The following is a 26,205-nucleotide window of genomic DNA, read 5'->3' as shown; positions in this document are numbered from 1 at the left end:
TGGATTTGTGCAAAACAATAAAGATTGCTTCCTTTAATTTTCTCAGGTATTGTATCATAGCAGTGGAAAAAATAGAATACATATGTTATCAAAAAATGGTATACATGATTACAAAACTAATCAAGCAGGATTTCTTTTAATGTTCTTTTCAATTCTTCAATTCACTTATGTGATTACTCATAGGTATTTGACATATAGTAATCTATTGCAGCATTTCCAATGTGATCTGTATTTTCTATTTTATCTATATTTATTAAGAAGGTTGATAATATCAATGAATAATTCTGAGTAATCATCCTGGGAAAATTGTCACCATGTCTTGAATACCATTTTTTTCTCTTGTTCTTTGATCAGGTGACAATTCCAGGAGTTCCTTAAAACCTTGTAACTTTAATGATGAGATCCTCTTTCTTTGATTGTCTTGACTCTTTCCAACTAGAACATATACAACAAAAAACATAAACATGAAAACAAAATCAGTAAAATCTGGTGAAAATGTATTAGTCTCTAGATTCTTCACAGAATAATCTACTTCCACCCATCACCTTTGTTACAATGACTACTTTTGGAGGATTTTAGTTAATACTGTAAAATAAATTATGTAGTAAGTTGTAAGTGAGATTTAGTACTTTCTATGTTGGTCATTAGGGGATTACCAAATTAGTTTTGAAAGAAAGCATTTGAAGTACAGCAAAAATGTTAAAAAATTTACTCCATTAATTTCCTTGTTAAGATCTCTTAATAAACCTACACATTGTTCTCTACCTGAATATTTTGATTTCTAGGAAAACCAAGGTGGCACTTCTGGCTGGCACATTCTACTGGGGACGACTGCCAGCTAGTCTGTTCCCCTAAAGACACCACAGCCTACACGTATCCCAGGAGACCTGCTGCACATAGTGCAACAGCTAAGGATCCTCCCAAAGTCCAACAGCTGCCACTGGGAGCCCAGTGGACTAAGGACTCATCACCTCCCCAAAAATCTCCCTCCTACCCACCAAATTCCATTCCACTTTTTGATCTCAAAAAATGCAGAGATCTCCTGTGCTCATGGATAGGCAGAATTAACATAGTAAAAGTGGCCATCCTACCAAAGATAATCTATAGATTCAATGTAATCCTCATCAAAATCCCAACACAATTCTTCAAAGACATAGAAAGAGCAATTCAGAAATTCATTGGAAAAGAAAAAAATATCAAAAACAATACTTAACAATAAAAGAGTGGCTGGGGGATTCACCATCCCTGTCCTCAAGCTTTCCTACAGAGCAATAGTGATAAAAAAAAAAACTGCATGGTTTTGGTATAGAGACAGACAAGTTGAGCAATGGAATAAAATTGAAGACTCAGAAATAAAACAACACACTTATAGGCACTTTATCTTTGACAAAGAAGCCAATCATACACAATGGAAAAAAGAAAGCATCTTCAACAAATGGTGCTGGTCTTACTGGCTGTCAATATGTAGAAAAAGAAAATAGAAGCATATTTGTCACATTGCAGAAACTCAGGTCCAAGTGAATGAAAGACCTCAACATAAAAGCAGATACACTCACTCTAATAGAAGAGAAAGTGGGAAAGAGCCTTGAACTTATTGGCATAGGGGGAAATTTCCTACACAGAACTCCAATGGCTCATACTCTAAGATCAAGAATTGATAAATAGGTAAATGGGACCTCATTAAACTGGATTCTGAAAGGCAAAAGACATAGCAAATAAAACAAATTGGCAACCGACAGATTAGTAAAAAAAAAAAAAATTAATTAAACTCACATCCGACTGAGGGATAGTATCTAAAATATATAAGGAACTCAAGAAGCTAACACCATAAACAAAAAAAAAACAAAAAAAACAAAAACAAAAAACACCCAATCAAAAAATGGGGTATAGAATTAAACAGAATTCACAACAAAGGAATCTCGAATGGTTGAGAAGCACCTAAAGAAATGCTTAAAGTCCTTAGTGATCGGAGAAATAAGAATCAAAATGACCCTGAGATTCCCCCTTATACCAATCAGAATAGCTAAAATCAAAACCTCAGGCAACAGCACATGTTTGTGAGGATGTAGAGAAACAGAAACACTCCTCAATTACAGGTGGGATTGCAAACTGGTAAAACCACTCTGAAAATCAATCTGGAGGTTCCTCAGGAAATTGGAAATAGACCTCCCTGAAGATTCAGCAATACCACTCTTGGGCATATACCCAAAAGATGCCCCACCATGCCACAGGGGCACTAATCTCACTATGTTCATAGCAGCCTTGGTTGTAATAGCAAGAAGCTGGAAGCAACCCAGATTTCCCATGACAAAAGAATAGATACAGGCCGGACGGTGGTGGCGCACGCCTTTAATCCCAGCACTTGGGAGGCAGAGGCAGGCGGATTTCTGAGTTTGAGAGTTCGAGAATTCGAGGCTAGCCCGGTCTACAGAGTGAGTTCCAGGACAGCCAGGGCTACACAGAGAAACCCTGTCTCGAAAAAACAAAAAACAAACAAAAAAAAAAAAACAAAAAACAAAAAAACAAAAAAAGAATAGATACAGAAAATGTGATTCATTTACACAAAAGAGTACTACTCAGCTATTAGTAATGAGGGCATCCTGAGTTTTGCAGGCAAATGGATAGAACTAGAAAATATCATCATGAGTGAGGTAATCAGACACAAAAGAACATGCATGTTATTTAGTCACTAGTAAGTGGATATTAGCCAGTAAAAAATACAGAATACCCATGATACAGTCCACAGAACTCAAAAACGTCAACAAGCTGAAGGGCCCAAGTGAGAATGCTTCAGTCCCACTTTGAAGGGAGAAGAAAGCAATAAGAAGTGGGGAGGAAGGGAGGGACCATGGAGGGAAAGTCAATGGGGATGGGGGGGGGAAGATGGGAACATGATCTGGTATTGAGTGAGGGAAAAGGACTGAACCCCTGAGGGCCAGCATAAAGAATGAGAACAGGCAACCTTGGGAGGTGGGAGGTTGGGGGACCCTCCAGAGTGCACCAGAGACCTGGGAGGTGAGAGACTCAAGACTTAAAGGCAGGGACCTTAGATGAAATGCCCAACAGTAGGGAGAGTGAAAGTATAGAGCCCATCTCCAACAGGAAGACAGGGCATCCACTGAGGGAGGGTGTTGCCATCCCACAAACAAAATTCTCACCCAAAATTTTTCTGAAAACGACTGTCTGAAAGAACTGCAGGGATGGAAATGGAGAGGAACCTGAGGAAAAAGGGGGCCAGTGACAGGCCCAAAATGGGATGCACTCAAGGGGAGGTCCCAAGACCTGACACTATTATTGAGGCTATGAAGCACTCACAAAAAGGAACCTATTGTGACTGCCCACTGAAAGACCCATCAAGCAGCTAAGAGTCAGATACAGATATTTGCACCCAACCAATGGACAGAAGCTGCTAACCCCTGTGGTTGAGTTAAGGAAAAGCTGGAAGAAGCTGAGGAGGAGGGAAACCCTGTAGAAGAACCAACAGTCTCAATTAACCTGCACTCCTGAGATCTCTCAAACACTGGACCACCAACCAGGCAGCATACAGCAGCTGATATGAGGCCCTCAACACATACACAGCAAAGGATTTCTGTCAGAGAAGATGCATTTTACCCTCAAGAGACTGAAAGCCCCAGGGAATTTAGAGGTCTGGTGGGGTTTTGGTTGGAGAGAGGGGGTGGGGAGGAGGTATGGGATGTGAAACAGTCAAAGGGAATAAAATTTAGACTTTAAAATTAATTAATTAATTAATTAATTAATTAATTTTAAAAAAAAGAAAATACAGGAAAACACTATCAAAAAGGTAAAGAAATTGAATAAATCAGCCCAGGTTCTAAAAGAGGAAGATGAAACAATAAAGGAAACACAAATCGAGGCAAACCTGGAAATAGAAAACCTAGGAAAGAGGTCAGGAATTACAGATGTAAGATCAACAACAGAATAAAAGAAATAGAAGAGAGAGTCTCAGAAGTAGAATATACCATAGAAGAGATTGAAACAACTGTCAAAGAAAATTCAAAACATAAAAAAAACTCCTAACTACCCAGTGCTGGTGAATCACGGATATTGGAGGAGACTCTGTAGCCTCTAATTTACTAAATCAGCATAATCCCTACTAGCAATCTAAACATTCATCCTCATACATTGTACTGGCTGAATTTTTGTGTGTCAACTTGACACAAGATAGAGTTATCACAGAAAAAGGACCCTTCATTGAGGAAATGCTTCCATGAGATCCAGCTCTGAGGCATTTCCTCAATTAGTGATTAAGGGTGGGAGGGCCCATAGTGAATGGTGCCATCTCTGGGCTGGTAATCTTGGGTTCTATAAGAAGGCAAACTGAGCAAGACAGGAGAAGCAAGTCAGTAAGCACCACACCTCCATGACCTCTGCACCAGCTTCTGTCTCCAGGTTCCTAGCCTGTGTGAGTTCCTGTCCTGACTTCCTTTGGTGATGAACAGCAATGTACAAGTGTAAGCTGAATAAACCCTTTCCTCCCCAACTTCTATCTCGGTAATGATGTTTTCTGCAGGAATAGAAACTCTGACTAAGATGTACCTATAGATAGGGATAGAAACTCCTCATCAAGGAAACTTCTCTTTGCAACAGACAAAAACAAGCAATCAAAATGCAGAGTTGTGGAGCCTAGTCTTTTTGGATACATCTACAATATACTCCCAAACCTAAGGTTCAGGGAACACTGTAGACAAGATGGGCAGATTATAAGAGCCAGAGGATTGGAGAGTCTGATGTTAGATTGTGTCTTCAAGTAATGTCAGAAACAACATCCATAGATTCTAACCAAAATCTCATCCCTGAAGTCACAATGACTGCCCAAACATGAGCTGAACAAGGATCACACCAATAGATGGTGCCAAACTGGGTGGAGAAAATTTCATGAGGCCTCAACCCTACACAAGCCAGTAAAGAATGCTGAAAGTGGGAGAGATTGTCTTCCCCAGGGAAGAGCATGAAATTAGTTGTCCAATACCAAGTAGTCAATCCTGAAAATATGCATATAAGTAGCATTATACAGACTGCTCAGAACATTTGTGTATGTGTGTGTGAGTGTGTGTGTGGGTGTGCAACAATGAAGAAAGTGCCCTTGAATTTAGAGGCTAGCAAGGAGGACTGAATAGGAAAGGGAAAGGGGGAAAATGTTGTAATTATCTTATTAGCTCAAAAGGTTTTTTTTTTTAAAAAAAATGTGTCTTATGAAGATAACTGGAGTAAAATGAAACAAGAAAAATAAAAACCAAGGAATTCTAGTGTAATTTTGAAGCTATTGATAAGCTAATGGCAATCAGCGTATGGGTGAAAAGAACCTCCTAATCCAAAATATCCAGGGAATCTAGAAGAAACTGAAAAAGACCAAATCTGAGAATAATAGGAAGAGGTTAACAAAGATTCCCAGCTCAAGGGAACTGAAAACATTTTCAACAAAATCATAGAAGCAAAATTCCCAAACATAAAGAAAGGGGTTACTATAAATGTACAAGAAGCATATAGAACACCAAATAAATGAGACCAGAAAAGAAAATCCAATCATCACATAATAATCAAAACACTCAATGAACAGAAGCAAGAATATTAAAAGCTGCAAGGGAAAGGGGACAAGTAACAACATAATGGCACACATATAAAAATTACACCAGACAAACAAGCCAAAAATATATTATGGAAAGAAGAAAGTGTCTTCAATAAATGGTACTCCCCTAACTGCCAGTATGTATGTAGAATAATAAAAGTAGATACTTGTCACCTTGCACACCTTGCATGAAGCTCAAGTCCAAGTGGATCAATGAACTCAACATAAACCCAGATATAATGAGTCTAAGAGAAGAGAAAATGGGAAAGAGCCTTGAATTCATTGGCACAGGGGAGGATTTCCTAAACAGAGCTCTAATGGCTCAGGTTCTAAGATCAAGAATTGATAAATGGCACCTCATAAAATTGGAAAGTTTTGGAAGGCAAAGGACATAGTCAATAGGACAAATTGGCAAACTACAGATTGGAAAAAAAATCTTCACAAACCCCACATCCCATATGAAGACTCAGAAATGGACCTGCACAACTATGGTCACTTGAACTTTGACAAAGGAGCTAAAACCATTCAGTGGTGAAAAGACAGCATTTTCAACAAATGATCCTGGTCCAACTGGAAGTAAGCATGTAGAAAAATGCAAATCAATCCATTCTTATCTCCTTGTACAAAACTTAAGTCCAAGTGGATCAAGGACCTTCACATAAAACCAGATACACTGAAACTAATAGACAAGAAGGTGAGGAAGAGACTCGAACACATGGGGACAGGGGAAAATTTTCTGAACAGAACACCAATGTCTTGATCTAAGATCAAGAATTGACAAATGGGACCTCACAAAATTGAAAAGCTTCTGTAAGGCAAAGGACACTGTAATAGGACAATCTGATAGATGGCTAATATCCAATATATACAAAGATCTCAAGAAGGCAGACTCCAGAGAATCAAATAACCCTATTAAAAATGGGGTACAGAGCTAAACAAACAATTCTCAAATGAGGAAACTCAAATGATGGAAATGCACCTACTGTTCAAAATCCTTATCATCAGGAAATACAAATTAAAGCAACCCTGAGATTCCACCTCATACCAGTCAGAATGGCTAAGATCAAAAACTCAGAGGATATCAGATGCTGGCGAAGATGTGGAGAAAGAAGAACACTCCTCCATGGTTGGTAGGATAGCAAGCTGGTACAACTACTCTGGAAATCAGTCCAGCGGTTCCTGAGAAAAATGGACATAGTATTACTTGAAGACCCAGTTATGTCACTCCTGGGAATATACACAAAAGATGCTCCAACACATAACAAGGACACATGCTCCACTATGTTTATAGCAACCTGATTTAAAATAGCAAGAAGATGGAAAGAATCCAGATGTCCTTCAACAGAGGAATGGATACAGAAAATATGGTACATTTACACAATGGAGTACTACTAAGCTATTAAAAACAATGAATTCATTAAATTCTAGAGCAAATGGATGGATCTAGAAAATATCCTGAGTGAGGTAACCCAATCACAAAATAACACACATGGTATGCACTTACTAATAACTGGATATTAGCCCAAAAGCTCAGAATACCCAAGATATAACTCACAGACCGTATGAACCTCAAGAATAAGGAAGACGAAAGTATAGGTGCTTCGGTTCTTCTTAGGAGTAACAAATACTCATGGGAGCAAATATGGAGACTAAGTGTGGAGCAGAGATTGGAGAAGGGGCTGTCTGGAGACTGCCCTGCCTGGGCATCCATCGCATATGCAGTGACCACATGCAGACACTGTAGTGGATGCCAGGAAGTGCATGCTGACAGGAGCCTGATATACCAGTCTCCTTAGAGGCTCTGCCAGAATCTGACATGTACAGAGGCGGATGCTCACAGCTAACCATTGAACTGATGGAGTCCCCATCAAAGGAGAAACAGAGAAGACTAAATGAGCTGAAGGTGTTTTCCGCCCCATGGGGAGAGCAACAATACAACCAACCAGAGCTCCCAGAGTCTAAACCACCAGCCTGGAAACACGCATGGAGAGACCCATGGCTCCAGCTATATATATAGTGAAGGATGTCTTTGTCAAGCATTGGTGGGAGAGGAAGCCTGTAAAGGCTGGATGCCCCAGAGTGAGGGAATTCGAGGATGGGGAAGGGGGGAGTGGGTGGATGGGTAGCAGCATGAAGGGGGACAGGATAGGGGGTTTGGGGGAAAGAAGAATGGGGAAAGGGGATAACATCTGAAATGTAAATAAACAAAAAATCCAATAAAAAATGGAAAAATAAATTTAAAAATGTATGCCAAGGAACTTCCTGCTGAGTGTCTATGGCACCGTACAACTAGCCACACTTATGCTTAGGTGAAAAGGAAGGATACACTTACTGGCATATGGCAAGATCCCAATCAGGTATCTAATATGGGAAAGAGTGCATGTTTATGTCTTTTTCTACAGGATGCTGAAGGAGCATGGTAGCTGCCAGTGAGATTGGTGAGACATGCTGATGCTGGAACAAAGAATGATGCTGACCTGTGAGCTTCCTGAGTGTTCTGACAAAGGAGACTAAGAAGCTGTATTGGACATATGTTCCTGACCCACCTTTACTTTCCTATATCCCAGGTGGCACATGCTGCCTTGCCCCAGGTTTTTAGACCTTGTGGGAAAGAAAACCAAAAAGAAATTTTAATGACTCTTGTATTTTTCTTAAATGTAACTAATTATTTGGACTTGTCTAGAATCAATCCAGTATTGTGAATAACAGTCTTCAATTGAAAGACTGGATCTGGACATTTTCTGAGACATATTTGGAAGTTAGCAGAAGTTCTCTGTGATGTTGTATTAGCAAGAGATATAGTTGGGACAGGATATAAATTTCAAACAACTGTTATTACATATGTTCTAGCTCTTTTAATTGTCAAGTTAAAATTACTTTTGTTTCTTCTACAGTATTTATTGTACATTGCATAGATTATACACTTTCTATTATGTTAGTGTGTTGAAATCTGACATGTCTGTTATGGGGGTCTATCAACCACCTTTTGTCTTATTCCTCTGAGTATTACAGAACCTTGGTCTTCTGAAAAAAGCTTGGAAGTACTGGAATAACTGAGTTAGACTTTAAGCAGAAGCAAGAGGGTAATAGGATTGATTATTGCTGGTATAACAGCTTTAATTACATTAATTGCTAGCACCACTGCTTCTACAATTGCTTTGACACAAGAAGTTAAGACAGCTAGTTTTGTTAATCATTTAGCAAAAATGTTACTAATCTGTTGAGTATACAAGAGGATTTAGATAGCCATTTTCGGATTGATGCTCTTTTTCCTATTCAAATTATTGGAAGGAGGCTCAGAGTTTAAGAGTAAGGAGACATCTCGAGTATCATGCCAAAAACTAAAGGAGTTGTGTTACTTCTAAAATTTACACTGATAGTCATTATAATTAGGAAAAAGTTTAAAGACACTTCCAGGGTATTTGGCATAATTCTAACACCTCTCTGGATGTTTTAGCTTTGCATAGTGAGATTATGAATGGAAAAATGCTGCTCTACTGAGTTTTGATGCAGCAGATGCTGCTCATAAAATTACCAATGGCTTGAGGTCAGTATTTCCATTTTGGTCAAGCTTCAAGATTGGCATATATAGCTTGATCTTGGTAGCCCTTTTTGTTCTTGGAATACTTTTATTCCTGTGCATCATGTTAAAGCTTCTCTTAACAACATCAGCACGTTGGCACCCAAAGTACATGACTTAAAACTGAAAATGGACCCCAAGTCAGAGTTATTAATTTAACAGACTGGCAAGCCAAGGATGAGTAAGATTCTGCACAGAGCATTACCAACCTAAGACATAAGTGCATTGCATTTGATAATGCATATCCCACTACAGATAAGGAAGTCATTCTTGTCAGCGGGACCTAAAAAACCTTGGACTTGTTTATGAAATTAAAAAGGCAGAGATGTGGAAAGCTTTTGGGGCTGCTTGGCAGGGATCTGATATTTGCCGAGAACAAGTAAAGGGACTTCAGGTAAGAATCCGACATTAGGCTAAAACAAAGAAGTAATTTCAGTCAGAAATCTAAATCTTAGGTTAAAACAAAGAAGTAGGCTTCAGGTAGGAAACTGACTTTGGGCTAGGACAGACAAGTAGGCTTAGATATTTTGGTCATCCCAATAAGCTCTTAGAAACCATGATCACACTTGTTCACAGAACTTTGTTTATTGCCTTGCTTGTTCTTTGACAATTTGTGTTTACTTTCTTGCTTGTTCCTTGACTATTTGCATCTATTGTATTGCTAGTTCTTCAACCTAGAACTGACCTTAATACTTGCATGCAATTAAATAGTATAAAAGCAAAAAGGAGGAAGGGGGATGAGATAGGGTTTTTTTAGTGGGGGAATAGGGAAAAAGGATGACATCTGAAATGTAACTAAATAAAATATCCAATAAAAATTGTCTAGATAAATAAAAGAAAAAAGAAAAGAAAATATCATCCTGAGCCAGGGAACCCAATCACAAATGAACATGATATGCACTCACTGATAAATGAATATTAGCCCAAATCTCAGAACACCCAAAATATAGTTCAGAGACCATATGAAGCTGAAGAAGAAGAAAGACCAAAGTGTGAATGCCTCAGTTTTTCTTAGAAGGGGGAATAAAATACTCACAGGAGGTAGAGGGAGGGAAGGACTTGGGAGCAAGGAAGGAGGAAGAGGCAAAAAAAAACGGGGAAAAGGATCAGGTATGGGAGGAAATGGGGATGATATATGGAGAGTCAAGAAGTTGAACAGAGGTGGGTAGCAATGGGTGATGGAGAACTGAAAATAGCCACCAGAAAATCCCAGATGCCAAAAAAGCAAGTGGCTCCCACGACCCAAAGGGGATGAGATTAGCTGAAATGCCCCACAAAGGGGAGGGAGATCGTATAGAGGCCACATCCAGAAGTTAGGCAAGGTCCCTGGTTGAGGGATGGGGCACCAACTCATCTCCAAATATTTGACTCAGAATTGCTCCTGTCTAAAAGAAATACAGGGACAAAGTATGGAGCCGAGACTGAAGGACAAGCCATTCAGAGGCTGCCCTACCTGGGTATTCATCCCATATAAAGAGACGAAACCTAGACACCATTGCAGATGCCGAGAAGTCCTTGCTGACAGGAGCCTGACAAAGTTGTCTCCTGAGAAGCATTGCCAGAGCCTCACAAATACAGATATGGATGCTTGCAGCCAACCACTGGACTGAGCACTGAGACACCTATGGAGGACTTAGGGGAAGGATTGAGGGAACTGAAGGGGTTTGCAACAAACCAACCCTCCCCCAGAGCTCCCAGAGACTAAACCACCAACCAAAGAATACACATGTTGACTCATGACCCCAGCTCCATATGTAGCAGAGGATGGCCTTATCTGGCAGCAATGGGAGGGGAGGCCTTTGATCCTGTGAGTGTTTGTTGCCCCAGTGTAGGGGAATGCTAGGCTGGTGAGGAGGGAATGGGTGGGTGAGGGAGAACTGTCACAGAAGCAGGGGGAGGGGTGATGGAATAGAGGGTTTATGGAGGGGAAATAAGGAAAGGGGATAACATTTGAAAAGTAAATAAATAAAATATCCAATAAAAAAGAGAACTCAAGAAGCTAACCACCAAAACACCAAACAACCCAATCAAAAAATGGAGTATACAACAAAATAGAGAATTCACAACAAAGGAATCTTGAATGGCTGAGAAGCACTTAAAGAATGTTCAAAGCCCTTAGTGATCAGGGAAATACAAATCAAAATGTCTCTGAGATTCCACTATACACCAATCTGAATGGCTAAGAACAAAACCTCACATGACACCAGATATTGATGAGGATGTGGAGAAAGAGGAACACTGCTACATTGCCTGTGGGATTGCAAACTGGTACAACCACTCTGGTGTTGGGAGCCGACTCTTAGCCGAAAGTGGCTATCATCCTTACAGCCATGTCAAGCCGTATACCCTGACAAGAGACTTGTTTTCAACAGCCTGCAATAGCTGACTGCACTCTGATAAACATCTTGTTACACGGTTTAGTGCCCCCAGCTGCAAGGTACACCTGGTATCCATGGCTACAAGACACGTGACTTAGTGCCTTCAGTTGAGCTTGTCCACGAGGGCAAGTCACGTGGTAAAGGTTATAAATACCCAGGATTTCCTTTCTATGTGTGTGAGGAGAATATAGAAGAAGTGAGTAGAATATAGAAGAAGAAAGGAGAATAAAGAAGAGACTTGAAGAGACTCGACCAGACTCTGTCTCGTATCTATCTTTTGTGTCTCTCACCCCTTTTTCACCCTTCCTCTGTCCCCACTCTCTCTCTTGCTAGACCCTGACCTGCAGACGAAGCAGGAGAACCAGCCGGCCTTTACAAAGTAGCAGAACAGGCCGTTACAAAAGAAACGGCCATTACACTCTGGAAATCAATCTGGAGGTTCCTCAGAAAATGGAAAATACATCTTCCTGAAAATCCAGCTATACCAGTAGTGAGCATATACCCAAAAGATGCCCTAGCATGTCACAGGGGCATATGTTCTACTATGCTTATATTGGCCTTGTTTATAATAGTCAGAATCTGGTAACAACCCAGATGTCTCAGAACGGAAGAATGGTTACAGAAAAAAATATGGTTCATTTAAACGATGGAATACTACTCAGCTATTTAAAATGAGGACATGCTGAGTTTTGCAGGCAAATGGGTAGAACTAGAAAATATCAGCCTGAGTGAGGTAACTCAGACTCAAAAGGACATGCATGGTATGTACTAACTAGTAAGTGGATATTAGCCAAAAAAAAGTAAAGAATACCCAGGATACAGTCCACAGAACTCAAAAAATTAGCAAGCTGAAGGACCCAAGTGAGGACATTTCAATCCAACTTGGGAGGGAGATGAAATCAATCACAAGAAGGGGGAAGGAGGGAGGGAGGGACTTGGGTGGGAAAGGGTACAGGGAGAGGAAAAGAGGAACATGATCAGTTATAGGGTAGGGGAAAATGACTGAAGCCCTGAAGGCCAGCAAAAAGAATAAAAACAGGCGACCTCGGAAGTAAGGAGGTGGGGGACCCTCCAGAATGTACCAGAGACCTGGGAGGTGAGAGACTTTCAATACTAAAAGGGAGAAACCTTAGACAAAATGCCCTGCAGTAGGGAGTGGGAACTTGTAGTGTCCACCTCCAGTAGAAAGGCAGGGCATCAAGTGAGAGATGGGATTGCCAGCCCACAGTCAAAACTCTGACCAATAATTAATCCTGTCTGAAAGAACTGCAGGGAACAAAATGGAGAGTAGCCAGCGGAAAAGGAGGTCCAACGACAAACCCAAAATGGGATCTAGCTCAAGGGGAGGCCCCAAGGCCTGAAACTGTTACTGAAGCTTTGAAGTGCTCAAAAAATGGGACCTAACATGACTGACCTCCAAAAGACCCAACAAGCAGCTGAGTCAGACGCATATATTTATACCCAACCAATGGACAGAAGCTGCTGAGCATTGTGGTTGAATTAGGGAAAAGCTGGAAGAAGCTGAGGAGGAGGGCAACCCTGTAGGAAGACCAGCAGTCTCAATTAACCTGGACCCCCAAGACATCTCAGTCACTGGACCCCCAAACAGGCAGCATGTGCCAGCTGATATGAGGCCCCAAACACACATACAGCAAGGACTGCCAGGTCTGGGTTCAGTCAGAGATCCACCTAACCCTCAAGAGACTGGAGACCCCAGGGATTGGGGAGGTCTATGGGGTGGAGGTGGGGGTAGGGAACTTCCTAGTGGAGACAGGGGTAGGAGGTATGGGATACGGAACAGTCAGAGAGTGGACTGGGATTGGGATGAAATCTGGAGGTTAAAAAACAATAAAGAGATTAAATAAAAGTTTAAAGAAAAAAAAGTAAAAAAGAAGAAACCAAGGTGATCAAAATGTCACAGAGAATAGAAGCATGTATTACTTATATGCGTAGTCATCTATGGCAGGTCCTTTAGTCTCGTATGTTATTTATTTATCTTAAATTATTCCATGAACATTGCATACTCAAACGTATAGACTGTTAGTTTCATACAGTTTATCAGCATTCACTGAGTTGAAAGGTAGCTGGGTCTGAGGGATGAAATGACATTTATATTTGTGCATGCTTATATGCTTGTGGTAAACCATAAGATATATCAAGAGATGATGGATAGATGATAGATAGATGATAGATGATGTAAATAGATAAATAGATAAAAAGATGATAGATACATAGATAGATGATAGATAGATAGATAGATAGATAGATAGATTGATCTACATATTGATATATATATCACAGCAGACAGAATACCAATTAAACCAATAAATTTCTTGTGGCTCAGCTTGAGCATAAGTAAATTTTATGAACTAGAGAGCCTCTAGGAACATCTGAATCTACAGTACAAATGGATTAACAAAATGTTCCCATTCAAAAATACTAATCACAATTAAAATAACCCCAAATATCAGTATATATAGAAGATACGCTCCCCAATCAAAGGTAGTAACTGCCATTAAACAAACCAAATTTATCCTGTCCTCCATTGCTTCTTTGCCTCCCTAAGCCCAGTCCACTAACAAAGAACTCTCCTAAAGAACACTGAGAGGTTATACTCACTCAGTTCCTACATCATGGGTGGACTCAGGAAGAGGCTGATTCTTAGTTTCAGGAAGGAGAAACACAGTAAGTCCATTGAGGATGGAGAAGCCTCCATAGAAGATCCAGGACAAGCTGGTAGAGTATGTCGCTAGCATCATAAACAGGGGGGCCATGAATAATCCACTGTTACCAAACATTCCAATGACTCCTATACCTGTCGCCCTTGGAACAAGAATACAATGCACAAAAAAAATCTGATAAAAATGCACACTTGAAACTTGTGATTTAGTATCATACAGACCTTTTTAAAAATCTTAAAACCTGTTACTTGTCAGAAACCAGTGCAACTAAATTTAAGAATCTTGATAACTTATTCTTCCTTCTCAAATTTGTTTCATTTTGTAATATTTTTAGTCAGATTCAGACTACAAAGACACTTCCCTATTCAATACAATGAAACAGAAAGAGTAATACTGTATAAATTGCCTTATATATAACTTCTGTATTTTAGCTTTATATGTGTGTATACACATGTGAGTTTTGGGTATGGGGCTCTAAAATGTGGAAGGAGATATGAAAAGAGGTAGAATCCATCTCAAGATGGATAAGACTTTAAATAGAAATGTGAAATGAAAATAAAGGGGTTTACTGAGCAGTAGAAGTAGACCAGCAGAAGTGTGGATCAGGGACCAGCAGAGTTGAATCAACAGAAAGAGCATCTCTGTGATAATGTTATAAAGCAACTAATGCCAGTTTAAAGAATTGTGTCTTCATCTACAAAACCTTAAAAAATTAGTATGAGAGGATTCAATTGTAAAGAAGAATGATGTAAGTAGAAATAATGAGATGATCAAAGAAAATAATGAAAATGAATCGGTAAAAAGATATTGCATACTTCTATGAAATTCCCTTAAGTAAATATAATGAATGTAAAGAAATATAGAGTATGCTGTTGCTTATGAGACACACCTTTTTAGTTGTTCCATATATTTACATGAAATGCTAAATAGTAGTGCTTAATAGACTTAACTGTCCCAAAACAAAGTAAAATTCCAGAATACTAAAGTTATAAACATTCTTTTTACAACGTATTGGTTAGATAACTACACAGTCTTTATTTTTTCTTCTTTTAGTTGTACAGAATGAGCAGAGAAGTCTATTTTGTGACTGATTTGAAACTTGTACCTTAATGTGGTCAGGAGTAGCTCATTTGTATGAAGACGGCTAACACTAAGGGAAAGAGGAGAAAGTGCTCCTGCCAATGTGGCCATAATAATTCGCAGGGTCTGCATTTCTAGAGAGAGGAAGAACAAGGGCAGTGGTTAGGTTGGCTTGGCTGTTGTAATTTGTAGTTCCAAATTCCTAACAAATATACTATCATCAAAGGTGTGTGCATGCGTAAAATACAGAGAGGAAAACTAGCACAGTGAAAAGAAATCCTACAATGGCTAGTATGTTGAGAAAAGTAAACAATTTATTCATGATGGTTTGTAGAGAATCAAAGCTTTTGAACATTTGTGTTCATTCCTTCATGTTTCAGAGAGTGGTAGGTCCCAGGGGAAATTCATTTTCATATTTCCTCTTCAGCATCTCAAAGGCCCTTCATTCAGAATATGAGACTGTCATTGGGGAAAACAGGAAAGAATCTAATCTCTTAAAGAATCATAGGCCATTGAAATCCATAGTAAAGATGGAATAAAACAAAAGAGTTTCATATAAACCTGGAGGCCTCTACTGCTGAGGTGGCATATTCCTCAGGAATAAAGAATAAGGATTTCTTCTAGGACAATGTCAGGCTCTGAACACCTTTCAAAGACAGTTTCTTAAAACTGTTTTCCAACTTTATTTTAAAATCTCATGAAAACTTCAAACACTGGAATGTTCTCTGAGTGGTGTGGTTGTTTGAATAAGAGTGCCCTCCATAGACTCATATACTGGAATGCTTAGTACCAAGGAGTAGAGCTTCTTGAAATGATTAAAAGGATTATAGGGTGTGTCTTTGGTGGAGGAGCTGTGTCACTGCAGGTGGGAATTGAGGGGTCAGAAGCCCATGACAGGCCTAGTATCTCTCAGCCTTGGATTAGGATGAAGCTCTCACCTACCAATCCATACCACACTTTCCTCCTTCCATGCTTCCTACAAATATGCTTACTACCATGATGATATTGGAATAAACTTCTGCAACTTCAAGCAAGCCCCCAATTAAATGCTTTCTGTCATAAGAGTTGCTTTGGTTGGTCGTGATATTTCTTCACAAAAATAGACACTCGCTAAGACAGATACTGTCACCAGGTACTTGGTTAACCATGTTTGTCACACGAATGACCAAATTGTTTATTAAAAACAATACTGAAAATATTGAGTCTTGGACAACAAGTGGCTGGATGATTTAAGTGAGGCTTAGTGAGACATAGTAGTAAAAGAATGGAGAACAGTGCTAAGGCTTATTTGAATGGTGGCAGCCCAGATCAAGTTTCAGAGGAGAAAAATTCTAGTAACTGGCTAAAGACCATTATTGTGATTTGGAAGCAAAGAATGTTGCTGCATTTTGTTCCTGTCAGGAAAAAAGTATACTTCAGACTAAATAATTTGGGATTAATTAACTCTGACAGAGAAGATTACAAGACAGCCTAATACTGATTGTGTCACGTGGTTATTAGTGGTCACTATTATATAGATTTACATGCAAGGGAGAAAACAGAGAAATGAAAACAATGCAAAATATTTAGTCTGAAGAGAAAATGAGTGCCAGTAACTACAATAGAGCTAAGACAAGTTCTTAAGAAGATAAAAAATTAAGGAACAGTCTAATGCTTAATGGAATAAATGAAGTGATAACCTCGGGTTAAGAACTAAACTAGCTATGCTTCCAACTTTTCAAAATTAACTAAAGAAAACCTTAAGGTGTAAAAGAGTCCATCACCAAAAGAAAGCTGGTGCAAATATAATTGAATAAGAGAGCTAAGCTCCATTCCCATCAAGCAGAAGAACGTGATAGGTTTAGCCAATTAGATCTGGAATAAAAGTCAAGGGTTTAAAACTGGGGTGGTGAAATATACCTCCATGGCTGAGGAAATCATCTGATTCCAAGTATGTGTCAAGTGGTTCCCTGATGGAGACCATTGTCTGAAGCTGTGACAGTGAACTCTAGATTTCATTTGAGACCTCAAGATGTTGAAGATGCCAGAATCATACTTGCTAAGGGGAACTGCAGAGCAGGACTAGAACCAATCCAAGCCATAGAAATGGGTTACAGCAAGCAAGGATAAGACATAGAAATGCAGAGTTTGGAGTTTGCCCTGCAGGTTTTCATTTGCTTTGGGACAGTAGTTCCTCATTATGCTCTATTTCTTCCCTTTTGAAATAGTATTCTCTTTTGAAATCAATATTTTTTGCCTGTATGTTGGATATGATCTGCTTTTTTTTTGAATTTACAAAAGGTTAGAGTTAGGAGATTGCTGTGAGACTCAGAAGAGACTCAAACTTTGGAGTTTTAAACAGTGTTTTGACAGCAATAGACTGTGGTGACATTTGAAGTTGGACTGAATACCTATGGGGTCCAGAGATTGGCAGTGGTCGTTTGAATTAGAACAGCCCCTCAAAAACTCATAGTTTTGAATGCTTAGTCACCTGGGCAAGTGCCACTGTTGGAAAAGAATAGGTTTATTGGAGTAATTATATCATATATTAGAACTTGAGGTGTCAAAAGCTTATTCCAGGCCAGTCTCTCTCTTGTCTATGAATCAGGTTTTAGATATTAGCTCCTTTACCAGGTCTCTGCTTTCCTGTGCCCATGCTCCTTGTTATGATGCTAGTGAACTAAATCACTGAAACATTAAGCAAACCTCCATTTAAGTGCTTTCTTTTAGGAGACTTTCCATTAATCATGGTATCTCTTCACAGAAATAGAACAGTAAGACAAAGACAGAGAGAAACTGAGAGCTGAAGGGTTATAAAACCCATCATCATGGAATTTTAAAAAAAAATACTACAACCCTGCATTTTAGCAAAGCTAGTTGACCACATGGGTATCATTACTTATTACATGTATGTACTTAACTAAATGAACTCAGTCTTGAGATTTGTAATTTGCAGGCTATTTCTTCTTTGCACATCTCCTATTTTCCAACACAACTAAAAATTATTTTCTTGTTTAACAACCCAACTGGCATAGCACATACAGTTGGTCAGAAATTTTTGTATTATTTAGGGGAGAATTATAAGTCCTAAAACATATGTGGCTAGAATAAAAAAAATACAATGACCAAAAATGAATAATCTATAGTGGGAATAAATCACATCAGTTCTAGACACTTTTAACTGTAATAAACATTCTTTACTGAATTTTGACTTCTTTCTTTATACAGCTTCTTAATGGAGTATGCGCCCTAAAATCCCAGCATGGTCATCAGAAATTGTTTCATTAGTGCTCTAATCTATTGTAGGTAAGGGATGATAAATCCTGAGGAAATGGGAGAACATATTTCTTTTTGCTTACCCTGTACTCTTTCCTTACCTTGAGGTACAAATATGGCAATCAGAATAAAGGATCCCCTCAAGAACATGAAAGCCAGCTGAGTTATTCTACGGCCCATGCGATTGAGTAGGAAATGTCCAACAACACTGAACAGTATGGACACTGCACTAATGAGAAACTGCAACAGGAAAACATTAGTACTCAGGTGTTGGAGGTGAATTGACAGGCCAAAAATTGATAGCGTAAATAAAAATCTGTAGTAAAAAAAAAGAAAAACAGCATATTAAAGTTTGGAATTGGTATTCAGCAGATGTTAATATTATTGGACAAGAAACCAAGTTCTAGTAGTTTCACTATGAAGGCATTTTGGCTTTTTGGATATTTTACTTCTAGGACATAATTTCATAGCCACCAAAAATCACTGTGTGATGTGAGAGCATATAATTACTCTTGAAGTATTGGAAAGAGTTAGTGGGTTTCTGGTGTACATGGTGGGTCTTTCCATACATTCATATGTGTGAAGTTCCATCTTTACACCTATACATGTTCTTGAATTGAATTTTCTTATGTGTATTGGATTAGAATTTTTTATTGGAAATTTTCTTTATGTACATTTCAAATATTATCCCCTTAAACAGTTTCCCCTCCACAAACTGTCTATACCATCCCCCCTCACCCTGCATCTATGAGCTTGCTCTCCTACCTACACACCCACTCCCACCTCCCTGCCCTGGCATTCCCCTAAAATGGGCATTGAGTGGTCACAGGACCTTGGGCCTCTACTCCCATTGATGTCCAACAAGGACATCCTCTGCTACATATGCGGCGGGAGCCATGAGTCCCTCTACATGTACACTTTGGTGGGTGGTTTAATCCCTGGGAGCTCTGGGGGGGGGGGCTGGTTTGTTGATATCATGGTTCTTCCTATAAGGTTACAAACCCCTTCAACTACTTCAGTCTTTTTTCTATCTCCTCCATTAGGGACCCCTTGCTCAATCCAATGGTTTGCCTGCTTGTATTTTTCAGGCTCTGGCAGAGCCTCTCAGGAGAGAGTATGTGTATTCTGAGCTTTTGGGCTAATATACACTTATCAGTGAGTGCATACCATGTGTGTTATTTTTGTGATTGGGTTACCACAGTCACAATGATATTTTCTAGTTCCATCCATTTGCCTAAGAATTTCATGAATTCATTGTTTTTAATAGCTGAGTAATACTCCATTGTGTAAATGTACCATGTTTTCGTTATCCATTCCTCTATGGAAGGACATCTGGGTTGTGTCCAGGTTCCAGCTACTATAAAAAAGGCTTATGTGAACAGAGTCGAGCATATGTCATGGTTATAAGTTGGAGCATCTTTTGGGTGTATACCCAGGAGTGATATAGCTGAGTTCTAAAAATTGGATATGTCCAGTTTTCTGAGGAACAGCCAGACTGATTTTAAGAGTGGTTATACCAGTATGCAATCCCACCAACAATGGAGGAGTGTTCCTCTTTCTCCACATCCACCCCAGAATCTGTTGTCACATGAGTTTTAGATCTAAGACATTCTGACTGGTGTGAGGTGGAATCTCAGGGTTGCTTTTATTTGCATTTCTATGATGACTATGGATGTTGAACATTTCTTTAGGTGCTTCTCAGCCTTTTCATATTCTACATTTGAGAATTCCTTGTTAAGCTCTGTACCCCACTTTTAAATAGGGTTATTTGATTCTCTGGAGTTTAATTTCTTCAGTTCTTTGTATACCTTGGATATTAACCCTCTATCAGATGTGGGATCGGTAAAGATCTTTTCCCAACCTGTCAGTTGCCATTTTGTCCTATTGACAGTGTTCTTTGTCTTACAGAAGCTTTGCAAGTTTATCAGGTGCCATTTGTTGATTGTTGATCTTACAGCATAAGCTTCTGGTATTCTATGCAGGAAATTTTCCCTGTGTTTATGTGCTCGAGACTCTTCTCTCCTTTCTCTTCTATTTATTTCAGTGTATCTGGTTTTATGTGGAGATCCTTGATCCACTTGGATTTGAGCTTTGTACAAGGAGATGAGAATGGATGGCCTTGTCAGGCATAGGTGGGAAAAGAGGTCCTTGATCATGTGAAGGCTGGGTGCCCAAGTATGGGAAAATTAGAGGGCAGGGAGGTAGGTGTAGGTGGGTGGGTGGAGGCATACACTCATAGAAGCAGGAGGAGGTTGGATGGGAAAGGTGATTTCTAGCAAGAATGGGGAAAGGGGATAACATCTCAAATATAAATAAATAAAATATCTAATAAAAAGTTTTTAAAATTTTTAAAAGTGGATCAATTTGCATTCTTCTAAATCCTGACCACCAGGTGATCTAGCACCATTTTTTTAAATGCTGTCTTTTTTCCATTGGATGGTTTTAGCTCCTTTGTCAAAGATTAAATGACCATAGGTGTGTGAGTTCATTTCTGGGTCTTCAATTCTATTCCATTGATCTGCCTGTCTGTCTCTGTACCAATACCATACAGTTTTTATCACTATTGCTCTGTAGTACAGCTTGAGGTAAGGGATGGTGATTCCCACAGAAATTCTTTTATTATTGAAAACAGATTTTGCTAACCTGGGTTTTTTGTTATTCTTGAATTGTCAAGTTGCTCTTTCTAACTCTGTGAAGAAATGAGTTGGAATTTTGATGGGAATTGAATCTGTAGATTGCTTTTGGCAAGATGGCTATTTTTACTATGATAATCCTGCCAGCCCATTAGCATGGGAGATCTTTCCATCTTCTGACATGTTCTTTAATTTCTTTCTTTAGGGACTTGAAATTCTTGACATACAGAACTTTCACTTGTTTTGTTAGTCACACCAAGGTATTTTATATTATTTGTGACTTTTGTGAAGGCTGTCATTTCCCTAATTTCTTTCTTAGCCTGTTTATCCTTTGAGTAGAGGAAGGATATTGATTTCTTTCAGTTAATTTTATGCCCAGCCACTTTGCTGAAGTTGTTTACCAGATTTAGGAGTTCTTTGGGGGAACTTTTGTCATCACTTTATCTTCTGTAAATAGTGATATTTTGACTTCTTCCTTTCCAATATGTATCCATTTGACCTACTTTTGTTGTCTAATTCCTCTGGCTAGGACTTCGAGTACTATATTGACTAAATAGGGAGAGAGTAGGCAATCTTATCTAGTCCCTGATTTTAGTGAGATTGCTTCAAGTTTCTGTCCATCTACTTTGATGTTGACTACTGGTTGGCTGTATATTGATTTTACTATGTTTAGGTATGGGCATTGAATTCCTGATCTTTCCAAGCCTTTTACCCTGAAGGGGTGTTGAATTTTGTCAAATGCTTTCTCATCATCTAATGAGATGATCATGTGGGGTTTTTTTCTTTAAGTTTGTTTATATAGTGGATTACATTTATGCATTTCTATATATTGAATCATCCTGAATCCCTGGGATGAAGGATACTTAATCATGATGGATGATCGTTTTGATGTATTCTTAGATTCGGTTGGTGAGAATTTCATGGACTATTTTTTTGTCCATATTCATAACTGAAATTATTCTGGTTTTCTTTCTTTGTTGGGTCTTTGTGAGGTTTACCTATGAGCATAATTGTGCCATCATAAAACAAATTGAGTAGTGAGACTTCTGTTTCTATTTTCTAGAATAGTTTGAAGAATATTGGTCTTCCTTTACAGTCCAATAGAATTCTGCACTAAAACCATGTGGTCCTGGGCTTTTTTTGGTGGGGAGACTTATAATGAATGCTTCTATCTCTTTAGGGGTTATAGAACTGCTTAGATGGTTTAACTAATTTGACTTTCGTACCTGGTATCTGTCTAGAAAACTGTCCATTTCATTCATAGTTTCCAGTTTTGTTGAGTATAGGCTTTTATTGTATAATCTGATGATTTTTTTTAATTTCCCCAGTTTCTCTTGTTAGGTTTCCTTTTTCATTTATGATTTTGTTAATTTGGATACTGTCTCTGTTACCACTGGTTAGTTTGGCTATCTATCTTGTTGATTTTTTAAAAGAATCAGCTTCTAGTTTTGTTGATCCTTTGTACAGTTCTTTGTGTTTCTACATGGTTGATTTCAGCCCTGAGTTTGATTATTTCCTGCCATATACTCCTCTTGGGAGTATTTGCTTCTATTTGTTCTAGAACTTTCAGGTGTGCTGTCAAGTTGTTAATGTATGCTCTCTCCAATTTCTTTTTGTAGGTACTTAGAGTTATGAGTTTTCCTCTTAGCACTGTTTTCATTGTATCCCATAGGTTTTGGTGTGTTGTGCCTTCATTTTCATTAAATGCTACAAAGTCTTTAATTTATTTCTTTTCTTCCTTGACCAAGTTATCATTGAGTAGAGCATGGTTTACCTTCCATGAGTTTGTGGGCTTTTCGTTGTTTTTGTTGTTTTTTGAAGGCTAGTATTAATCCATGGTGATCTGATAGGACGCATGGGGTTATTTCAATCTTTTAGTATCTGCTGAGGCCTGTTTTGTGACCAATTATTTGGTCAATTTTGGAGAAGGTACCATGAGGTACAGAAGAAGGTATATTCTTTTATTGTGGGATGTAACGTTCTATAGATATCGGTTAAATCCTTTAAGTTCATAACTTCTGTTAGTTTCACTATGTTTCTGTTTAGTTTCTATTTCCATAATCTGTCCACTGCTGAGAGTTGAGTGTTGAAATCTCCCACTATTAGTGTGTGAGGTGCAATGTGTGCTTTGAGATTTAGTAATGTTTCTTTTATGAATGTGAATGCCCTTTCATTTGGAGCATAGATGTTGGGAATTTGAGAGTTATCTTGGAAGATTTTTCTTTTGACATGCATGAAGTGTCCTTCCTAAACTTTTTTGATAACTTTTGGTTGAAAGTCGATTTTATTCAATATTTGAACGACTTCTGTAGAGTGTTTCTTGGAACCCTTTCTAGGAAACTAGTTTTCCGACCCAATACTCTGAGGTAGTATCTATCTTTGTCACTGAGGTGCTTTTCCCATAGGCAGCAAAATGCTGGGTCCTGTTTACATATCTAGTCTGTTAGTCTACATAATTTTATTGGGTAATTGAGTTCACGGCTGTTAAGAGATATTTTCAAAAGTGATTGTTGCTTCCTGTTATTTTTGTTGTTAGAGATGGAATTATGTTTATTTGGCTATCTTATTTTGAGGTTGTTGAAAGAAGATTCCATTCTTGCTTGTTCTAGGTGGTAGTTTCCCTCCTTGTGTTGAAGTTTTCCATCTCTTATTCTTTATAGGGCTGGATTTGTGGGAAAACGTTCTGTAAATTTGGTTTTGTCATAGTATATCTTGGTTTCTCCATCTATAGTAATGGAAAAAGTTTTGCTGGGTATAGTATCCTGTGCTGGCAATTGTGTTCTCTTAGGGTCTGTATAACATCTACCCAGGATTTTCTGGCTTTTATAATCTCTGGTGAGAAGTCTGGTGTAATTCCAATAGGTCTGCCTTTATATGTAACTTGACATTTTTCCCTTGCTGTATTTAATATTCTTTCTTTGTTTTGTGCATTTGGTGTTATGATTATTATGTGATAGAAAAAAATTTTTCTGTTCCAGTCTAATCGGAGTTATGTAGGCTTCTTGGGTATTCATGGGCACCTCTTTATTTAGGTTAGGGAAGTTTTTTTCTATAATTTTGTTAAAGATATTTATTGGCCCTTTAACTTTGAAATCTTCACTCTCTCCTATACCTATTATCCTTAGATTTGATCTTTTCATTGTGTCCTGGATTTCCTGGATGTTTAGGTTAGGAGATTTTTTGTATTTTGCATTTTTTTTTTTACTGCTTTGTCACTGTTTTCTGTGGTATCTTCTGCAACTGAGATTCTCTCTTCTATGTCCTGTATTCTGTTGGTGATGCTTGCATCTATGACTCCTGATCTCTTTCCTAGGTTTTGCATCTCCAGGGTTGTCTCCCTTTGTGATTTCTTTGTTTCTATTTCGATGTTTAGATCCAGGATGGTTTTCTTCAATTACTTCACCAATTTGGTTGTGTTTTCCTGTAATTCTTTAAGGGATTTTTGTGTTTCCTCTTTAAGAGTTTCTAAATGCTTACGTGTGTGCTCATGTATTTCTTTAAAAGAGTTATTTAGGCCCTTCTTAAAGTCCTCTCTCATCATCATATGTGATCAGAATCTTTATATCAGAATCTTGCTTTTTCAGTGTGATGGGGTATCCAGGACTTGCTGTAGTTGGAGAACTTGTTTCTGATGTTACCAAGTAGCCTTGGTTTAGGTTGCTTATGTTCTTGTGCTTGCACCTCCCCAACTGGTTATCTCTAGTGCTATGTGTCCTTGTTGTCTCTGACTGGAGGATGTCTCTCCTGTGATCCTGGTTGTGTCAGAACCTCAGAGTCCAGCTTTCCCTGTCATCCTGTGATTCTGTGATCCTCTGATCCTTGTGATACTTTGATACTGTGATACTGTGATCCTGAGATCATGAGTGTGTCAGAGCTCCTGGGAGTCAAGATTTCTCTGGGTGTTGGTGGTATGGGTCGGGATCCAGCACCCTGTGTTTGCTCTGGGCACAGGTCCAAGCTGGAAGGAACCAGTGTCCCTTGCCTGGCAGGGGTTTGCGTTTCCCTAGTTCCTGTGGGGAGGCTCAGTTATGTTCTATGTTGGCAAAGATGTTGTGGTCTCAACTGTGATCTTGAGTGTGTCAAAGTTCCAGTGCTCCTGGGTGTGTCCAACCTCTTGGAAACGGAGCTTCCTCTGTGATCCTGTGATCCAGTGTTCCTGTGATCCCCTGATCCTGTGATCCTGGGTGTTTCAGAGCACTTGAGAGTCGGGCTCCCTCTGGGTTTTGTAAGAGAGGGTGCAGAGCCAGCACCCCAGGTCTTCCCTGAGTGCAGATTAAAATTGGAAGGAACCTGTGCAACTGGCTGGGTGGGGGTTCCTGTATCCTTGGACCCTGGGTATTCCAGCTACTCCAGATGTTGGGGCAGATACTGTGGCCTCCTCACCTGTGATCCTAGGCATTTTAGAGCACCTGGGAGGCAAGCTTCCTCTGGGTGTTATGGGATTAGGTGCAGAGCCAGCACACAGGGTCAGCTCAGAGCACAGGTTCAGACCGGAAGATATTAGAATTTTTATCATCGTTGAAGTGGAGCCAGAGAAATGGCAAGTAACAATCCATGTTTATACTAATTGGCGTTTTCAATATCAGCCCATGGTGATGAGACTGGATGTATATACTCCTCACTGCACAGTAAGTTCTGTGTGGCTATACTCAAAACTCTTTGACTACTTCTAGCTGCAGAAGTTGTCATATTCTACCCCAAATCTATCAGTGAGAAAATTTGCTTCTACACTATTTCAATACACACATTGAGAGCCTACCTCATAAAGGACAGGATACATATCCGCTTACATAGGATGGGTGTGTGGAACAAGTCTCTTGGAGAAGGTTTTGTCTTTGCTGCCTCGAGTTCCTTCTTCATACTAGTTCTCACAACCTTTAAAAATAAAACAAACACTCTGTTTAGTTGTCACAAAGTGATGAGAAATCTGGGACATTCTGAATACTTGTAGAAGATCAGATGAATAATTATTACTCCTCTGTAATAAAATTATAAACATCAAAGATACACT

At 39.0% G+C, this 26,205-nt stretch overlaps 1 protein-coding gene across 1 annotated transcript; it reads right to left on the bottom strand.

The window, feature by feature from the left end:
- LOC114631299 (solute carrier family 22 member 27-like) lies at positions 1 to 26,069 on the bottom strand (the record flags this gene model as incomplete). Its single annotated transcript, XM_028779593.1, has 5 exons — positions 1 to 435; positions 14,165 to 14,368; positions 15,332 to 15,440; positions 18,663 to 18,877; positions 25,954 to 26,069. Coding segments are annotated over 5 exons (705 nt in total), but the record flags the coding sequence as incomplete, so codon positions are not given.
- Positions 26,070 to 26,205: the final 136 nt, after the last annotated feature.

Source organism: Grammomys surdaster, unplaced genomic scaffold, assembly GCF_004785775.1.
Source record: "Grammomys surdaster isolate TR1022 unplaced genomic scaffold, NIH_TR_1.0 356, whole genome shotgun sequence".
Taxonomy (NCBI): domain Eukaryota; kingdom Metazoa; phylum Chordata; class Mammalia; order Rodentia; family Muridae; genus Grammomys; species Grammomys surdaster.
The sequence above is the reverse complement of the archived record's forward strand: the minus strand, read 5'-3'. Positions and strand labels throughout refer to the sequence as shown.